The sequence below is a fragment of the Moschus berezovskii genome, chromosome X (assembly GCF_049115385.1).
Source record: "Moschus berezovskii isolate FMDL1 chromosome X, NW_MosBer_1.0, whole genome shotgun sequence".
NCBI classification, from domain to species: domain Eukaryota; kingdom Metazoa; phylum Chordata; class Mammalia; order Artiodactyla; family Moschidae; genus Moschus; species Moschus berezovskii.
The window spans coordinates 108,800,539-108,818,583 of NC_142488.1; the positions used below are offsets into that span (position 1 = coordinate 108,800,539).

The window sequence follows — 18,045 nt, forward strand, 5'->3', positions numbered from 1 at the left end:
CTTATATAGTATTTATTCTGTGCCAAACACTGTTCTCAGCACTTTCACCTGTATTAGCTCATTTACTCCTCTTAAAAAGTGTATGAAGTTAGTACCATTATTGTTGTTTAGTCACTAAGTCATATATGACTCTGTGACTCTGTGGACTGTGGCCCACCAGGCTCCTCTGTTCATGGGTTTTCCCAGGCAAGAATACTGCAGTGTGTTGCCATTTCCTTCTCCAGAGGATCTTCCCAACTCAGGGATTGAACCCGTGTCTCCTGCATTGCAGGCAGGTTCTTTACCACTGAGCCACCAGGAAAACCCCCATGACTGAGTACAGCGGGGATACCACTATTATCCCATTTTATAGATAGGAAAACTGAGGCACAGAAAGGTTGAATACCTTGCCCATAGTCACATAGATAATAAATGACAGAGCTGAATTTGGACCCAGGTAGTCTGGTACTACCAGACTCCATGCTGCTAAACCAATATGCTATTTAGTAGTAGACAGATTTTGCTTTTCCAATTAATGAATCTTCTTGGTAAACAGTAGATATGAAAATATGATTGTAGCAATATCTACATTAGCTAGTGATGCTTTCTATTGCTTTTCTATTCAGTTTTTCATACTGATCAAGATGATCCTTCATCAAGTGATGATGAAGGAATGCCATACACAAGACCAGTTAAATTCAAAGCAGCACATGGCTTCAAAGGACCTTACGATTTTGATCAGATCAAAGTGGTACAAGATCTTAGTGGTGAACATATGGTAAGCAACCTTTTTATTTTTTAGGATTGATTCTGTTTTCATTGAGAGAAATAATTTGGCTCTATAAAGCTGATATCTTCTTATGTATATAATTTTGCTAGCCTGAGCCATGAAGAGTGAATTGATATTAATATGATTTAATGAATAAGTAATGCAGAGTCCATCTCTGAATTGTTGTTCAAGAAGTGACTTATAAGTAAACTCTAGGCCTGTATCATTAAGATAGCTATGTAAACTTCCTTTTACCAAAGAAAGTTACCAACTTAAAAGCAATTAAGGGTGATCTGTCACTTTGAACAATGTTTAAAATGTTCCCTGGTATATTTTAAATAATTTATACAAATATTTCAGAAGCTCGGTATATTTTGTGAAGTGAAAGAGCAAAGAGAGAGGTAGAGGTACAGGTTGTCTTAAAATGTCTTAAGATGTCAAGTTCACAAAGTACATCACAGTTACCCCCTGAAAATGCTAGAAACACAGGGAAGAGTATAGTAAACTCAGAACTGGGTAAGTGATGCTGTGGGTCTTTGACCAGGGAATCTACTTATCTGTTTACATTTTTAAATCTAAAAGTTGGCTTGTACATATCAGGTGGCAACCAGATTTGAATTTACTTTGATGCTTATAATCGACACATAAAACGTTAGAGTTGTAGAGCATAGGGAACTATATTCACTCTCCTGTGATAAACTATAATGGAAAAGAGTATGAAAAAGAATATGTATTATATTTACAACTGAATCACTGTGCTATATGGCAGAAATTAACACAGCATTGTAAATCAGCTACACTTCAATAAAATAAAAGTTTTTAAAAAGCTTGAGTTGTTTATAGTAAGTTCCTTAAGGAATCTGATGAATTTTCTTGCACTGTATTGAGTCTCTTTCAGTATTTCCAGTTTTAAGTTAAAGTCTCATGACAATAAGCTCCAAATGACAAATTTCTTAACATTTTTGTGGGAATTTTGTGGAAATGAATATTACAGTAAATAAACTGTTACCTCTAACTTGGATGATCTTTTTGATCTGCATAGATGCATGTTATCAATTTAATAGTGGTTATAAGATTATTTGTGATTTGACCTTTCCAATTTAAGGATTCACATTCTTTATTGCTTTCCCCCATATACTTCCCCACTCTTTTCGGTACTGGCTGTCTGGGAATTTTAGCAACATACTACAAAACTTTTTTTCTGGGAGAAAAACGGAATGAGACCACACCATTCCAACACTTCCAAATGCCCAGTGCTGTGAGGGTTACTGCTAAGGTGCACCTTATTCTTCCCTCAGCCCTTATCAGGAATTGTTACTGCTAATCTCAGGGCTGTGCCCCCTCCTATCCCACTTACTGTCATGTTCAGCTAGGAGACTAAGACCCCAAACTAGGATTTGTACTTTTACAGTGAAGGTTTCTGGCCACCTCAGATCTCCCATTTCCATTAATATGTGGACAATATATGGGTCTTGAAGTTGTTAGTTTACATTATAGCAAACTGCAACTCAGCTGTCTTTCCACTGTCTTCTAAAAGCCCCTTTTGTGGTATTATAGCACCACTGGACTGTTGGCTTTAAGTGGTGCTAGTATGTGAGCATTATTTTAGTATACTATAAGTCCCTTACATACAAACTTTCAACCTGAGAACTTTCAAAGATGCGAACCTGCGCTCACATGTCCAGTCACGTAAGTTAGTTCACGTGTCTGGCATACATGGTCACATGTATGCATCCTCTGCAAGTGGCTGTGCTTTTGTGTACTTTATAGTACTGTATAGAGTACAGTAGTTACAGTGTCCTTATTTCAAGCCCAGCATGTCTGTAAGCAAATATAAAAGCTGTGGTGATATAGCTGGTACTACTGTACTTTTCAAGGTGCTGTACTGTAAGATTAAAAATGTCTTAATTTTTTATGTTTGTGTATTATTTGTTTGAAAAGTATCATAAATCTATTGCAGTACAGTACTATATAGCCTATTGTGTTAGTTGGGTACCTAAGCTAACTTTGTTGGACTTAAGAACAAATTGGATTTATGAAGGCACTTTTGGAATGGAACTTGTTCATATGCAGGGACTTTATGTATAATTTGGCATACAACTTATAATATAAAGTGTTTTTTTGGCTGAAAAATAATGTCTCAACTTTTGAACTTTTAACCTTCCTTTGTTTTTATAGGGAGCTGTGTGGACCATGAAATTTTCTCACTGTGGCAGATTACTTGCCTCTGCTGGACAAGACAATGTAGTGAGAATATGGGCTTTAAAAAATGCTTTTGACTATTTCAACAATATGCGAATGAAATACAATACAGAAGGTATTTTTCCTTTATTGGTGGGGTTTAAAAAATCCAGAGACATCTGGCGTTTTTACATTTTAGGTATAATAATGCCCTCTTATCTAGCAGTCATTTGCAGTAGCCACTACTTTCCATAAAAGCTGCAAACCTAAAAGTAAGACAGAAGTCAACAGCAAAAAGCATCTAAACCCAGTGAAAAATACTACCACAAAGTTTTTGACTTTATCTCTTATCAGGTATACTGCAGAGTTAAATTCATGAACTATTGAGGACAAGGTTGTTTGCTTTCCCCTGGTAGCTTTCAGTTCTATCCTAGGTTAAAATGAAATGTGTGATTAATCTAGAAAAAGAATGAGAATAATACATACATCTAATAAGTAAAGAATGATTAAGGAAACATAAGCCATGGAAAGTAAATGTGATTTGTCAGTACATCAAAGAGTATGAAACTAGGCTAACTGGAAAAGAGAAACCCCAGAATATGATGTGTCTACACATGATTACAACTATGTAAGATATTTCTGTATTATGTTATCAGCCAAGTGTTTAGAATTGATGTTTTAGGAGCTTTAAGTTTATAGGATTCTTTTCTTGTAATTATTGTCATTATTTAACTGCAGTACATTTTCACCACAAACCTCTTGCTATCCAATCATCCAAGGCTGAATACATGAAGTTAAGATATGGGAGAAAGAAGAATAGAGGTGACCATGGGCAGGAGTATAGAATATAGTTGAAGCAGTAGTTTGAGGACCATAGAAATCTAGGGAGAGCCACTAAACTGGCCAGCGGGGCCCATATCCTTTAGTAGCCCCATGAGCTTGTTTGCAATATGTTATAATAGCGTAATCTGAGATGATAATGAGTTGACGGAAAGTAATTATTATGCTTTAGCATCAGGACGACAGAGAATGAGATGGCTGGATGGCATCACCAACTCTGTGGACATGAGTTTGAGTGAACTCCGGGAGTTGGTGATGGACAGGGAGGCCTGGCGTGCTGTGATTCATGGGGTCACAGAGAGTCGGACACGACTGAGCGACTGAACTGAACTGAACTGAATTATTATGCATTTCTTTTCTTGCCCTACCTAGAGCAGAAAGACTATTTTCAGTGGCCATTGAGATTTAATCCAGACCAGACACTTTTTGCCCCTTTATTGTTCGTCTTGCTAATTGTTCTGATTGACAAGAATGTCTTCACAATGAATAATGAGGATATAACAATGTTTTATTAAATTGGAGATGTGGTTAAGCCAATTTATAAAGATTCTATATAAAAATAATAAAAACAAATACTTTGGTGCCTAAGAGTTAATGCTTTGCTTGTTTAGAAAAATACATTTTTCTAGAATGATACATTCTATGACTTTTAAGTAGGTACTGTATTATTATTTGTGATTGATGTTTTCTGTGTGTGTGTGTGTATATACAGTTGTATATACATACGTGCCTTTTTACAATTGTTATGTCATTTTAGGACGTGTGTCCCCATCACCTTCTCAGGAAAGTCTAAATTCATCAAAATCTGATACAGATACAGGGGTATGTTCATTATTTTATGGTTACTATTGTTACATGCTATGATTTTTTTTTTACCATAAAGTACTTTATTGTTTATCAGATATTACAGATTCATGAAAGCACTTAAAATTGAGATGCATTAGAAATGAGAATTCCTTCTGTTAGAATTAGTAAATGAAAAATTGTGATGGTTAAACGTTGTCAGTCAGTAACTAATATTACTCAAGTTACCATACTAATGTAAATCTAAACAAAAAAAAAATTCCCTCCCCTCAAATCCATGTGAGATACTTTATTTAAAATTTTTTTCCTATTTTTTGCCCACACCACACAGCATGTGAAATCTTAGTTCCCTGACCAGGGATTGAACCTGTTCCCCCTTCAGTGGAAGCACTGTGTCTTAGACACTGGCCCATCAGGGAAGTCCCTAGATATTTTTAAAATAATAAAAGTAACGGATACCTGAGTAAGAAGTAACTAAGAAAAGAAAAAATAGATACTGAAATATCTTAATTTTTCCATCTTCTTGGTTTAGTAAATGCTTTATCCCAGTGTCAGGTAGTTTAAAATATCTTAATGATTTTCATTTGGTCTCAGAGCTGGAAAGTTAAATATAACCAGTTTTAAACTAAAAGGCTGAATGCGAAGTATTATTCTAAGCTGTCCCCTGTGGTGCTTATGTATTGAGTGAGGCAAAGGTGATGTTAACAAAGAGAACCTAAAATGTTCACCTGTTCAGTAGTATTTTCCTGGGATTTCATTAGCTCTATAGTATTTGACACTAATTTTTCCCTACTCTAAACATACTCCCCTCAGCTTTCCGTGGTTCTGTTCTTCCTTGTTCTCTTCCTATACCCCTGCTGTCTCTTCCTCTTCCACCCCCTTAAGTATTGCTGTTTCTCTTGAGTTTTGTCCTTTGTCCCTTCTCAGTTAAGATATTCACTCACTACCTCCAATCCTGAACTGGCTTTGGCTCCAAAATTCTTGTTTTCTTTCAAGAGCTTTATGTTTTTTAAACAACAATGAAATCTTATTGTGCATGCTGCCCTTTTCACATAACAATATATAAAGGCTCTCTCCACCTACATGTTCTTTAAGCACGTCAATTAACTATACTCCCTCAACAAATGTTTTTTGAGTGTCTGTTACATGTTCCACACACTGCTAGATTCTGCAAAATCAAAGGAAACTTATTTTCTGGCCTCAGGGATCTTGCTGACTAGTGAAATAGATATACCTACAGTTATAGTATTTGATGGTAATACTCTATCAAAGATACTACACAAATATACAAGTTAGCCTTATGAATCAGGGTGTCAGGAAAAGCTCCCTGGAGGCTTTTGAATGAGGAGTCAATTATGTAAGACAAGGAAGGAAGGGGAGTATCAGAGCAGATAGCAAGTGCAAAGGCATGTAGGCTAAAACAGCATGGCATGTTAAAGGTACTACCTTGCTGGACCAAAGGCTGCATGTGTGGGTGTTGTAGGAAAGGTAGACAGGATTGGGATTTTAAGTGGTGTTTTATGTTAAACCAAGACATGAACTTTATCCTCAAGGTATTGGGGAAGGATGGGCTTTGAGTGGTTTAGATCAGAAACTGAGTTAAAATGTTTAGATTTTTGTTTTGGAAAGAGCATTCTGGTAGCAGTGTAAAAGACAGATTGGATGGAGGTTCCAGGCTAGAGACAGGGAGACCATTTACGAGGCTCTCGCCTGGAGAATCCCAGAGATGGGGGACCCTGGTGGGCTGCCATCTATGGGGTCACACAGAGTCGGACACTACTGAAGTGACTTAGCAGCAGCAGCAGCAACTTCATAAAGAAATGAGTACTTCAATTATGGTAGATTATGATAGCAATGAGTCTAGAAACCATAAAGAGGAGCTGAATTTGAGAAATATAAAAGAAAGAATTGTTAACTCACTACCTGGGGCAAAAAATGAGTAGCATGGGATGATTCCCATGTGTCTGACTTGAGCAGCTGGTTAGATATTAATGATCATTCATGAAAATGTTTTTTATTATTATCTACCCACAACCTGCTTCTGCTCTTTTGAGCCATCTTTAATAGCATCAACATCCATAAGTTACCTTTTTAATTCAGTTAGAAACACTCTATTACTTTTTCTTTTTGTCACCTCATCACTCACATCATCTTGACCCTTGATACTTATTTAGATGCTTGCTGTAGCCTCCTAATTGGGTTTTCTGTCTATGGTCTCTACTGCCACTAGATTTTTTTTTTTTGCCAGACCACAAGGCTTGCGAATGGAACCTGTGGCCCCTGCTTTGGAAGCAAGGAGTCCTAACCACTGGACCATCAGGGAATTCCAGACTTGACTGTATCATTTTGTGATTTAAAATCGTCTAGTGGCTCCTTGTCACCATCCTTCCTGATATTACCTCTTCTTACCTTTTTAACTCAGTACTAATTTCCTAGTATCTCTGCATCCTACTTGCTAGGCCAGGCGTAGGTCTGTACCCTAAACACTCACTTTCATGTCTTCATTCATGTCATTTGCTTTGCCAGGAATTCCCTTCCTATCACCTTTCCTTACAGAGCAAAACCCTACTTATCCTTCAAGATTCAGCCTAAAATATCTTCTCTTATTATTTTCCCAGAGTCATGCAAGCAAAATTGTTCCTCACTTGTGTTCTGACAGTATGTCATATGTACTTTGACATTGATATTACTTACTGTGTCTTCCTTGGCAGTTTGTCCCTCTGGCTAGGCTCAGAACCAATTGAAGGCAAATATCTGTGTATCACAGATCTTAGTATCCTTGAACCTAACCCCATTCCTGACTGCCGCAGGCCTAAATCTGTGTTAAATTACCACTTCTCTGCCTTTCATTCATTTGTATTCCCTTATCCGGATGCCTGCAATCTCCCTTTTTTTTTCTACTTTAAACTTGCCTGTTCTTCAAGGCCCATTTCCTCCATAAAGCCTTCACTAACTAATGTAGTGGTAAAAATTTTAACTACTTTGCTTTAGGGGAAAAGGATTTGATTTTATTAGTTTAATTCACAGTAAAGTTTCCAGGTCTTGATTACTGTTAAAAACAGGGACTATTTGTACCATCTTATATTATCTTATTTTAACAATACTACTTACAGATTATTAACTACTTCCATTCCTACCCCCACCCCCCCGCCAAATCCCTAAGTAACTCCCAACATTGTTTGAATAGAAGACCTATTAAATGAGGAGCATAGAGACTTTCCTGGCAGTCCAGTGGTTGGGATGCCACACTTCCACTGTAGGAGACAAAGGGTTCAGTCCCTGGTTGGGTAACTAAGATCCTACATGCTGTGCAGTGCAGCTGGGTTGTGGGGGGCGGGTTGTGGGGGAGGGTGGGAAATGAACATAGTAGTTCTTTGACCCAAAAAGTACTGATGCCCTAAGTACTCAACTCTTTTTTTTCTGGAGTAGTTGAGTTTCATTTATATCTGTTATTTTCAGGAAAAGATTCTTTGTGATTTCTTTCATGTCTGTCATTATATATGGAGACAGTTAAATGAAGCCTCTGTGCCTTTGGAGTTTGATATCTAGTATTATCTTTGAACCTATTACTTGCTGCAGTGAGGCACAGTAAGCACAGTGAAGTTTATCTCCCTTATATGTGTGTTCTTTTTTTCTTTTTTCTCATGATAGTGATATCTTATATTTTATCTCTTTTGAGATAAATATAGACTTACATCTCTTATAGACTCTTGCCTTCTTAGCATCCATGTAAAATAGAGTCCAAAAAAGTACTTATTATACAGTTGGGCATACAGAGTGACATACCCAACATCACTCACCTACTCATTGATCATGCCAAGCCTAGAATTCTGGCTTTTATACTCTGTTTCTATTGATTTCTGAAAGTAGCTCAGTAAACATAAGGAAGAAAGGAAGAGGGGTGTGTTTAGTTTGCTCCATTATGCTACAGTCATGTAAAATTTCTTCTTGACACTAGAAGTTGTAAGTATGATGTTTGCCTAAAAATTAATGTTTCTCTTGGATAAATCTATTTATGTTTGGTGCACTTGATTAGTGGAATACCAATATGGGTGTTACAGCATTTAATTTCTGCTTAGAATTTTTGAGAATAGATTGTAGGGGAGGAAAAAATTTCCTCTACCATCTTACTTTCTGTGGCTGGGATCTGTGAAATAATCTGACAAAAGACAGATTAAGAGAAGAGACAGTTTATTATGTATGTATATGGAGGCCTTCCTAGGGAAAGAGTGAAGACCCCAAAAAGCTGTTATACACAGGAGCTTATATATCATTTTAACAAAGAGCAAGAAGTTAGTGGAAAAATGACAAGATAAAGAAAAAGGAGTTTAGGCTTTTAGGGGCAGTAAATTGTGAGAAGGTAAATCTGTTGGGGAAACTAATGGAAGGTAAAGGTTATTTACTAAGATTCTGTTTAGGTAGATAAGATTGATTCTTTTCTTCCTGGTAAGGGAGAGGTGAGGGGGAGACACCTTCACAAAGGGCATTTTATGCTCTGCTTTCAGATAGAAAGGAGGAGGGCAGGTGTTTTTTCTTGTCTCTGTTTCTTCTCAGTTGCCTTCAGCTCAAAATAATCCTTAGGCAAAGGGGCATGTTTTGGGGTGACATTCTGATCCCCTTCAAAATCATTGGAGTCTAAAACTTGGATGAAAGGACTTAACTGTAAGAAACTGAGAGGAAATTTTTGTGAAATTGTACACATGCAGTATTTTATTAAAAATGCACACTAGCTTATATTTGGTTCAGTCAACAAACAATTATTAAATGTCAAAAATGTGTTAGGCACTGAAAATATAAAGATGCAGTGGATAATTCAAGCCAACGAGCAATGCGTGGGAGAAGACAGATATCAACAATGATAATATATGCCCAAAACAGAATTACCATTTTCCTGAGAAAACCACTCCTTTGATGATCTACATACTTGATATCAGGTCATTGTTTAATAAATATGTCATCTCCTGAGTTAGAAGCTGTGATCACTTTTCATTCTCTTGTCTCTTTCAGTGTCTACTCATTTACCATATCCTGTCCACTTAATCTCAGAAATGTTGTTGGAATCTGGCCATTCCTTTCATTTCCACTGCTACAATCCAGGCCTTTATCTCATACCTGGACCATTATAGCTATTCTCCCAGATTCCACTCTTTGATCCACACTGCCAGCAGAATTAGTTTCCTGTAAAACAAATGTGATCATGTGACTCTACTGTTCTAGCGCTTCTTTTGGCTCTCTTTTTTTCCTATAGGATTAAGTCTAAATTCCTTAGATGACTCAGTCTTTCAGAGATCAGCCTGACCTCAGCTCTCACTGTTACTTCCAACCCTTCCCTCTCCCAAACCTTATGTTCTGAGCCACTTGGTTGTTCATGCCCCAACAGAAATGTCAGACCCTTTGTTGATTCTATGTATTTACATATGCTTTTCCCCTTTTGCCTGGGAAATTCATTTAAGACTTTTCTCCTCACTGAAACATTCCTTGATTCACCTAATTTAATCAGTGCTCCCTCACTGTTCCCATGGTACTTTGCCCATAGTTCTGTTAAAAGCATTTACTGTATACTATATCAATTTATGTAACACCAGCTAACATTTTATGAGCCTTGACTCTGTGCCATGTACTTTACAAGTACATTTTATATCTTACTTAACCTAACAACAGTCCTGGTACTGTTGTGAAGTACTATTAAGAACCCGGTTTTACAAATGAAAAAAAGAAGGCTTAGAGATATTGACTCATATACCAATTTTATACAGTAGGTAGATACAGTACCAGAATTAGAACCCAGCTCTAATCAGTCTTCTGGGCTTCCCTGGTGGCTTGGATTGTAAAGAATCTGCCTGCAATGAGAATATCTGGGTTCAATCCCTGGTCGGAATGATCCCCTGGAGTAGTGAATGGCTACCCACTCAAGTATTATTGCCTGGAGAATCACATGGATAGAGGAGCCTGGAGAGCTACACTCCATGGGGTCAAAAAGAGCCAGACATGACTGAACGACTAACACTTTCACTTTTCTGATCTGTCTTTAGATCTAATGCTCTTAACCACTATGCTCCACTAGTTGGCATCTGAAGTTCTGGTACTGTGTCTTCATTTAGTCAGCAAATACTTATTGAGCGTCTGTTGTTGTTCAGTTGCTAAGTCCTGTCCAACTCTTTCCAAGCCCATGGACTGCAGCACACCAGGTTCCCTTGTCCTTCACTATCTGCCCGAGCTTACTCAAATTCATATCCATTGAGTTGGCACTATCTGGCCATCTCATCCTCTACTGCCCTCGTCTTTTGTCTTCTGTCTTTCCCAGCATCAAGTTCTTTTCCTGGGAGTCGGCTCTTTACATCAAGTGGCCAAAGTATTGGAGCTTCAGGTTCAGCATCACTCCTTCTAATAAATATTCAGGGTTGATTTCTTTAGGATTGACTGGTTTGATCTCCTTGCTGTCCAAGGGACTCTCAAGATTCTTAACACCATAATTCAAAAGCATTAATTATTTGGTGCTCAGTCTTCTTTCCAGTCCAACTCTCACATCTTTATATGACTACTGGAAAAACCACAGCTTTGACTATACGGGCCTTTGCTGGCAAAGTAATGTCTCTGCTTTTTAATATGCTGTCTAGGTTTGTCATAGCTTTCCTCCCAAGGAGCAAGCATCTTTGAATTTCACGGCTGCTGTCACTGTCCACGGTGATATTGGAGCCCAAGAAAATAAAATATGTTGCTGCTTCCACTTTTACCTCTTCTATTTGCCATGAACTGATGGGACCAGATGCCATGACCTTAGTTTTTTGAATGTTGAGTTTAAAGCCAGCTTTTTCACTCTCCTCTTTCACTTTCATCAAGAGGCTCTTTAGTTCCTCTTCAATTTCTGCCATAAAGGTAGCGTTATCTTCATATCTGAGGTTATTGATATTTCTCCTGGCAATCTTGATTCCAGCTTGTGATTCATCCAGCCTGGCATTTCACATGATGTACTCTGTGTATAAATTAAACAACCAGGGTGACAATATACTACAGCCTTGTCCTACTCCTTTCCAAATTTGGAACGAGTCAGTTGTTCCATGTCCCGTTCTAACTGTTGCATCTTGACCTGCATACAGGTTTCTCAGGAGGCAGGTCAGGTGGTCTGGTATTCTCATCTCTTGAAGAATTTTCCACAGTTTGTTGTGATCCACACAGTCAAAGGCTTTCACATAGTCAATGAAGCAGATGCTTTTCTGGAACTGCCTTGCTTTCTCTGTGATCCTGTGAATGTTGCCAGTTTGATCTCTGGTTCCTCTGCCTTTTTTCTAAACCCAGCTTGTACATCTGGAAGTTTTTGGTTCACATACTGTTGAAGCCTAGCTGAAGGATTTTGAGCATAACCTTACTAGCATGTGAAATGAGCACAATTGTACTGTAGTTTGGCGCTGCCCTTCTTTGGAATGAAAACTGAATTTTTCCAGTCCTGTGGCCATTGCTGAGTTTTCCAAATTTGCTCACATTTTGAATGCAACACTTTTAACAGCATCATCTTTTGGGATTTTAAATAACTCAGCTGGAATTCCATCACCTCCACTAGCTTTGTTCATAGTAATGCTTCCTAAGGCCCCCTTGATTTCACATTCCAGGATGTTTGGCTCTAGGTGAGTGCCCACACCATCATGGTTATCCAGGTCCTTAAAACCTTTTTTGTATAGTTCTGTGTATTCTTGCCACCTGCTCTTTATCTCTTTTGCCTCTGTTTGGTCCTTACATTTCCTATCCTTTATTTTGCCCATCCTTGCATGAAATATTCCCTTGGTATCTCCAGTTTTCTTGACGAGGTCCCTAGTCTTTCCCATTCTATTGTTTTCTTCTACTTCTTTGCACTTTCATTGAAGAAGGCCTGTTACCTCTCCTTGCTATTCTCTGGAATGCTTCATTCAGTTGGGTATATTTTCCTTTTCTCCCTTGCCTTTCACCTCACAGCTATTTGTAAAGCCTCCTCAGACAACCACTTTACCTTCTTGCATTTCTTTTTCTTGGTGATTGTTTTGGTCACTGCCTCCTCCACAGTGTTCATAGTTCTTTAGGCACTCTGTCTACCAGATCTAGTCCCTTGACTCTGTTTGTCACTTCCGCTATATAAACATAAGGGATTTGATTTAGGTCATATCTGAATGGCCTAATGGTTTTCCCTAATTTCTTCAATTAAGCCTGAATTTTGCAATAAGGAGCTCACGATCTGAGCCACAGTCAGCCCCAGATCTTCTTTGTGCTGACTGTGTAGAGCGTCTCCATCTTTGGCTGCAAAGAATGTAATCAGTCTGTTTTCAGTGTTGACCATTTGGTGATGTCCATGTGTAGAGTCGTCTCTTGTGTTGTTGGAAGAGTATGTTTGCTGTGACCAGTGTGTTCTCTTAACACAACTCTCTTAACCTTTGCCCTGCTTCATTTTGTACGCCAAGGCCAAACTTGCCTGTTACTCCAGGTATCTCTTGACTTCCTGCTTTGGCATTCCAATCCCCTATGATGAAAAGGACATCTTTTTTTTTTTTTTTTTTTGGATGTTGGTTCTAAAAGGGCTTGTAAGTCTTCATAGAACTGGTCAGCTTCAGCTTCTTCAACATCAGTGGTTGGAGCATAGACTTGGATTCCTGTGATGTCGAATGGTTTGCCTTAGAAACGAACTGAGATCATTCAGTCAGTTTTGAGATTGCACCCTAGTACTGCATTTCAAACTCTTTTGTTGACTGTGAGGGCTACTCCATTTCTTCTATGGGATTCTTGCCTACGGTAGTAGATATAGCGGCCATCTGAATTAAATTGGCCTATTCCCATTCATTTTTGTTCACTAAGATATTGATGTTCACTCTTGCTATCTCCGCTTGATCACATCCAATTTACCTTGATTCATGAACCTAACATCCTAGCTTCTTACACACTATTGTTCTTTACAGCATCGAACTTTATTTTCACCACCAGGCACATTGACAACTGAACATCATTTCCACTTTGGCCCAGCCACTTCTTTCTTTCTGGAGCTATTAGTAATTGCCCTCCACTCTTCCCCAGCAGCATATTGGACACCTTCTGACCTGTGGGGGCAGGGGGAGGCGCTCATCTTTCGGTGTCATATCTTTCTATCTTTTCATACTGTTTATGTTAATGGGGTTCTCACAGCAAGAACACTGGAGTGGTTTGCCATTCCCTCCTCCAGTGGACCACATTTTGTCAGAACTCTTACTATGACCCGTCTGTCTTGGGTGACCCTGCACAGCATGGCTCAGAGCTTCATTGAGTTATGCAAGCCCCTTCTCCATGAGAAGGCTGTGATCCATGAAGGCTGGGGATAGATTAGTGAATAAAAGAAACCAAAAAATCTATTTTTATGAAACTTACTCTAGTGGTTGAAGACAGAGAAATAAAACAATAAATTTTGTAATATATTAGAAGGTGAATATTTTCATGGAAAAAAACAAAGTGAGGTGATGAGAGGTAAATGCAGTGGACAAGCAAAGCTTCATTGAGAAGTTGTCATTTGAGGAAAACTTGAAGGAGGTGAGAGAGGGATCATCTATCTGGCTATGTGGAGGACAAGAACATTCCAGGTAGAGGGAACAGCAGCATGTGAAACAGTGACAAGGCAGGAGTTCTGGTTTGTTCAGTAAATAGCATTGAGGCCTGGGCAGTTGGAACCAGTGAGCAAGAGAAGAGTAGTAGAAAATGAAGTCATGGAGGTGTAGATGGGGCAGCCATAATATGCAGGCCACTGCAAGGACTTTGGCTTTTCTTCTGAGAAAGAAGCTGATGGAGAGTTTTTGAACAGAGAATGACCTTGTCTGACATATTTTAAAAGGCTTATTCTGACTTAAATACTGAGAATAGATTATAAGTAGATTAGAAATATTTATTTTGGCATTCAAGTTATATACCATATCTGGTATATAGTAAGTGTTAATAAATATCAAGTGGTTAGCACATTTTCAAAGCAACCTAACTTTAAAATGACATTTCTGTACAATCAGGATTTTTAGATATACATTAGATATTAGATGATACAAATGGTATTTTTAGGTATGATAATGTAATGATAGTTATATTTAAAAGAGAGATTATTAGAGATACGTATAGAATATTTACTGATAAAAATCAGTTACTGATGTTTAGATCTTACTTTGACTGCTCCAGCAAAAATAAGCAAATACATAAAAGTGGGAAGATTGATAAAACAAGATGAATGAAATGTTGATAATCATTAAAGAAGGTGGTGGATGCATGGAGTTTATTTTACTGTATATTATTTTATCTACTTCTGTGTATATTTGAAATATTCATAAAAGGTTTAATATATACATTATATTTACATAGAGATAAAAATATCTCTACATATATATCTATTCAGAGAGATATAGATAAACTATATAAGATTTTATTTGGTAATTCTGCCTTTAAAAATTTATCATAAAGAAGTAATCATATATGTCCAAAGATGTAAGGAAAAGGATTTTTATATTAGTGTTTTCAGAATAGCTAAAATTTGAACAAATGAAATTTTAATGGTTGGAAAATAAAAACTGTGGTATAATCTATAGAGTATAATAGCTTATTATGTTGCGGTCCTTAAATTCTTTTCAAAGATTATTTACATTAAAAAATATCCTAAATAAAATGTATAGTGAAAAAAGCAGAATGAAAAGTTAGATATATTATTATCCAAATCTTAACTAAAAAGATCTATAAATATTTATAGATTTTAAAATTTAAAGGAAATACAAATTGTAACTAGTAGTTATCTCAAGTGATAGGGTTTTAGGTCATTTTTATTTGATTCTTGATATTTCTCTATATTTCTAAAATTTTCTTCAATAAATTTACCTGATTTTATTAAGACTACAGGAGGAGGTCCCCACCAGGGGCCCAGGCACCCAGTTTTTGTGGAGAAGGAAATGGCAACCCACTCCAGTATTCTTGCCTGGAGAATTCCATAGACAGAGGAACCCAGCAGGCTACAGTCCATGGAGTCACCAAAAATCGGACATGACCAAGCGACTAACACACATGCACACGTTAAGACTACAGAAGATACTATACAAATCTCCATTTTAAGCCTTTTGGAACTTCTGTTAGGATAAACAAATCATAAAATGGGGATAAAGTTTCATGTTCCAGGACATTTGTTGAATTGTTGTTTATTTTGTAAAAAATTGAAAATATCTCAATTACCAGCAAATTGGAAATTGTTAAATTATGGTACATCCATATGCAACTAGTAGGTGTTTCCAAAGAATGAAATATGGAAGGTGCTCATGTAAAATAAAAGGAAGATACTGAACCACTTGTTGTTTAGTTGCTCAGTCTTGTCCAGCTCTCTTGGGACCCCATGGACTGCAGCCCACCAGGCTCCTCTGTCCATGGGATTTCCCGGGGAAGAATTCCGGAGTGGGTTGCCATTTCCTTCCCCAGGGGATCTTTCTGACCCAGGGATCAAACCCAAGTCTCTTGCATTTGGAGGCAGGTTCTTTATCACTGAGCCAACACGGAAGCCCAAGTCACGTGTACAATATGATTTCAATTATATTTTTTAAAAATGAAAGATTGAAGATGGCCAATTTAGGTTTTCTACTTTCTATGCTTTCTGGTTTGTCTATATTGAGTATGTATTACTTTATATTAAAAAATACATGAAGTATTTAAAAAATGTGTAGAATACAAGGGAAAGAAAATGGATGTTTTTCTCACTTTATATTGGGGTATAGTTGATTAACAATGTTGTGATAGGTTCAGGTATACAGCAAAGTGATTCAGATATACATGAAAGAAAATGGGTGTTTAAAGAGAAAAAAGAGACCTGGAATCATGGCTTGGGGCAATACACTAAGGAGTTAGTTAAATGAAAAGGATTATTAAACATAAAGTTGAATTTGATGTAACAGGGCAAGAAGCCTGTTTTGTTTTGTGTCTTCCCATGGTGCTCACTAATCTGACAGTAAAATTAGAGGAAGTAGCTGTAATCATCCAGCATTAGGAGTGTTTGGCAAAGGGTCAGGGCATTGATATTGTTGGTCTCCCTCCACATTGGATGGGAGGATGTTTATATAACCTGTAAAATTGTTAACAGCTAGCAGGAGTAGTTTCTTTCTGTCCTCATGGCCACCGTCCTATTTAAGCCCTCATTACTCTTAAACTTACTGACTGCTCTTCCTGCCCCAACTCTCTTTCCAAACCACCTTTTATGTTATTATCCAGCACTCTCTTTCTAAAGTCCCAGTCAGATCATGTTATTTTTTTCTTTTCAGAAACTTGTCTTGGCTCTCCATTACCTTAGAATGTCTGAAATTTTAAATTGCAAATCCAGGGGTCTTTATGATCTGGTCTCAAAGTACCTTTCTGTCCTAATCCCCTACTTTTTTCCATATAAGTTTTTCTCCCTCCTCATCATCCTACCTACCCTTCCCTAAATATATAAGTCTTAGCTAACCTTCTGTAATTTTGCTCAAGCAACATCCTCTAAAACATACGAGGACCAACCTCTGGACTTACAGTTAGATGCTTTGGTTCTGCTGTTTCCAGGTGGCTGTGTGACCTTTAATATGTTATTTTGACCTCTTTGAGCCTCAATTTTTTCTTAATTTCTTCATCTTCATAATGGTAATATCTACCTCACAGAGTTGGTAGGTTTCATTCAGATAATGAATGCAAAATCATATTGTAAACTAAATGCATGGTAAACATGCATGGCATTATTTTCTACCCACCTCTACCTGTCAGGATGCTTTTGACTTCAAATCACAGAAATTCAACTGAGGATGTTTTAAACAATAAGGCAGCCAGTCTGGAGGTAAGGCAGCTCCAGAGTTGGTTAATTCAGCAGCTCAGTTATGTCATAAGAGATACAAAGTCCTTCCATCTCCTGATTTGCTGTTCCGTATCTGTTGTTCTCTTTAACTTGGTCCCCTCATGGTGGTAAGATGACTGCTCCTGTCTTGGTGACTTACTGTCACATGCAGACAATAGTGTTTAGAGGCAGAAAAGAGGAACGTCCCTTTAGAATACTCCTTTTTAAGAGTGAGGAAATCTTTCTAGAAGCCTCCCCTCTCTCCTCATCCCCAACCAACCTGCCCTCATGTTTTATTGATGAAAATTCTAGCATATGCTTATGCTAAAAGAGAGTGAGCTCATTTTAATTAGCTTAACCCAATCCTGATCAGTTCAGTTCAGCCGCTCAGTCGTGTCCCACTCTTTGTGACCCCATGAACCACAGCACGCCAGGCCTCCCTGTCCATCACCAACTCCCAGAGTCCACCCAAACCCATGTCCATCGAGTCGGTGATGCCATCCAACCATCTCATCCTCTGTTATCCCCTTCTCCTCCTGCCCTCAATCTTTCCTAGCATAGGGCCTTTTCCAATGAGTCAGCTCTCTGCATCAGGTGGCCAAAGTATGGGACTTTCAGCTTCAACGTCTGTCCTTCCAATGAATACCGAGGACTGATCTCCTGTAGGATGGACTGG

At 37.9% G+C, this 18,045-nt stretch overlaps 1 protein-coding gene across 1 annotated transcript in view; it reads left to right on the forward strand.

Annotated features, from left to right (window-relative positions):
* LOC129535269 (WD repeat-containing protein 44) overlaps positions 1–18,045 on the forward strand; it is a 90,915-nt gene that overhangs the window by 56,658 nt on the left and 16,212 nt on the right. Inside the window, exons 10-12 of the mRNA XM_055393961.2 lie at positions 606–757; positions 2,927–3,065; positions 4,527–4,591. Of these exons, the coding sequence (XP_055249936.2) occupies positions 606–757; positions 2,927–3,065; positions 4,527–4,591 (356 nt within the window). The remainder of the gene's footprint in view (positions 1–605; positions 758–2,926; positions 3,066–4,526; positions 4,592–18,045) is intronic.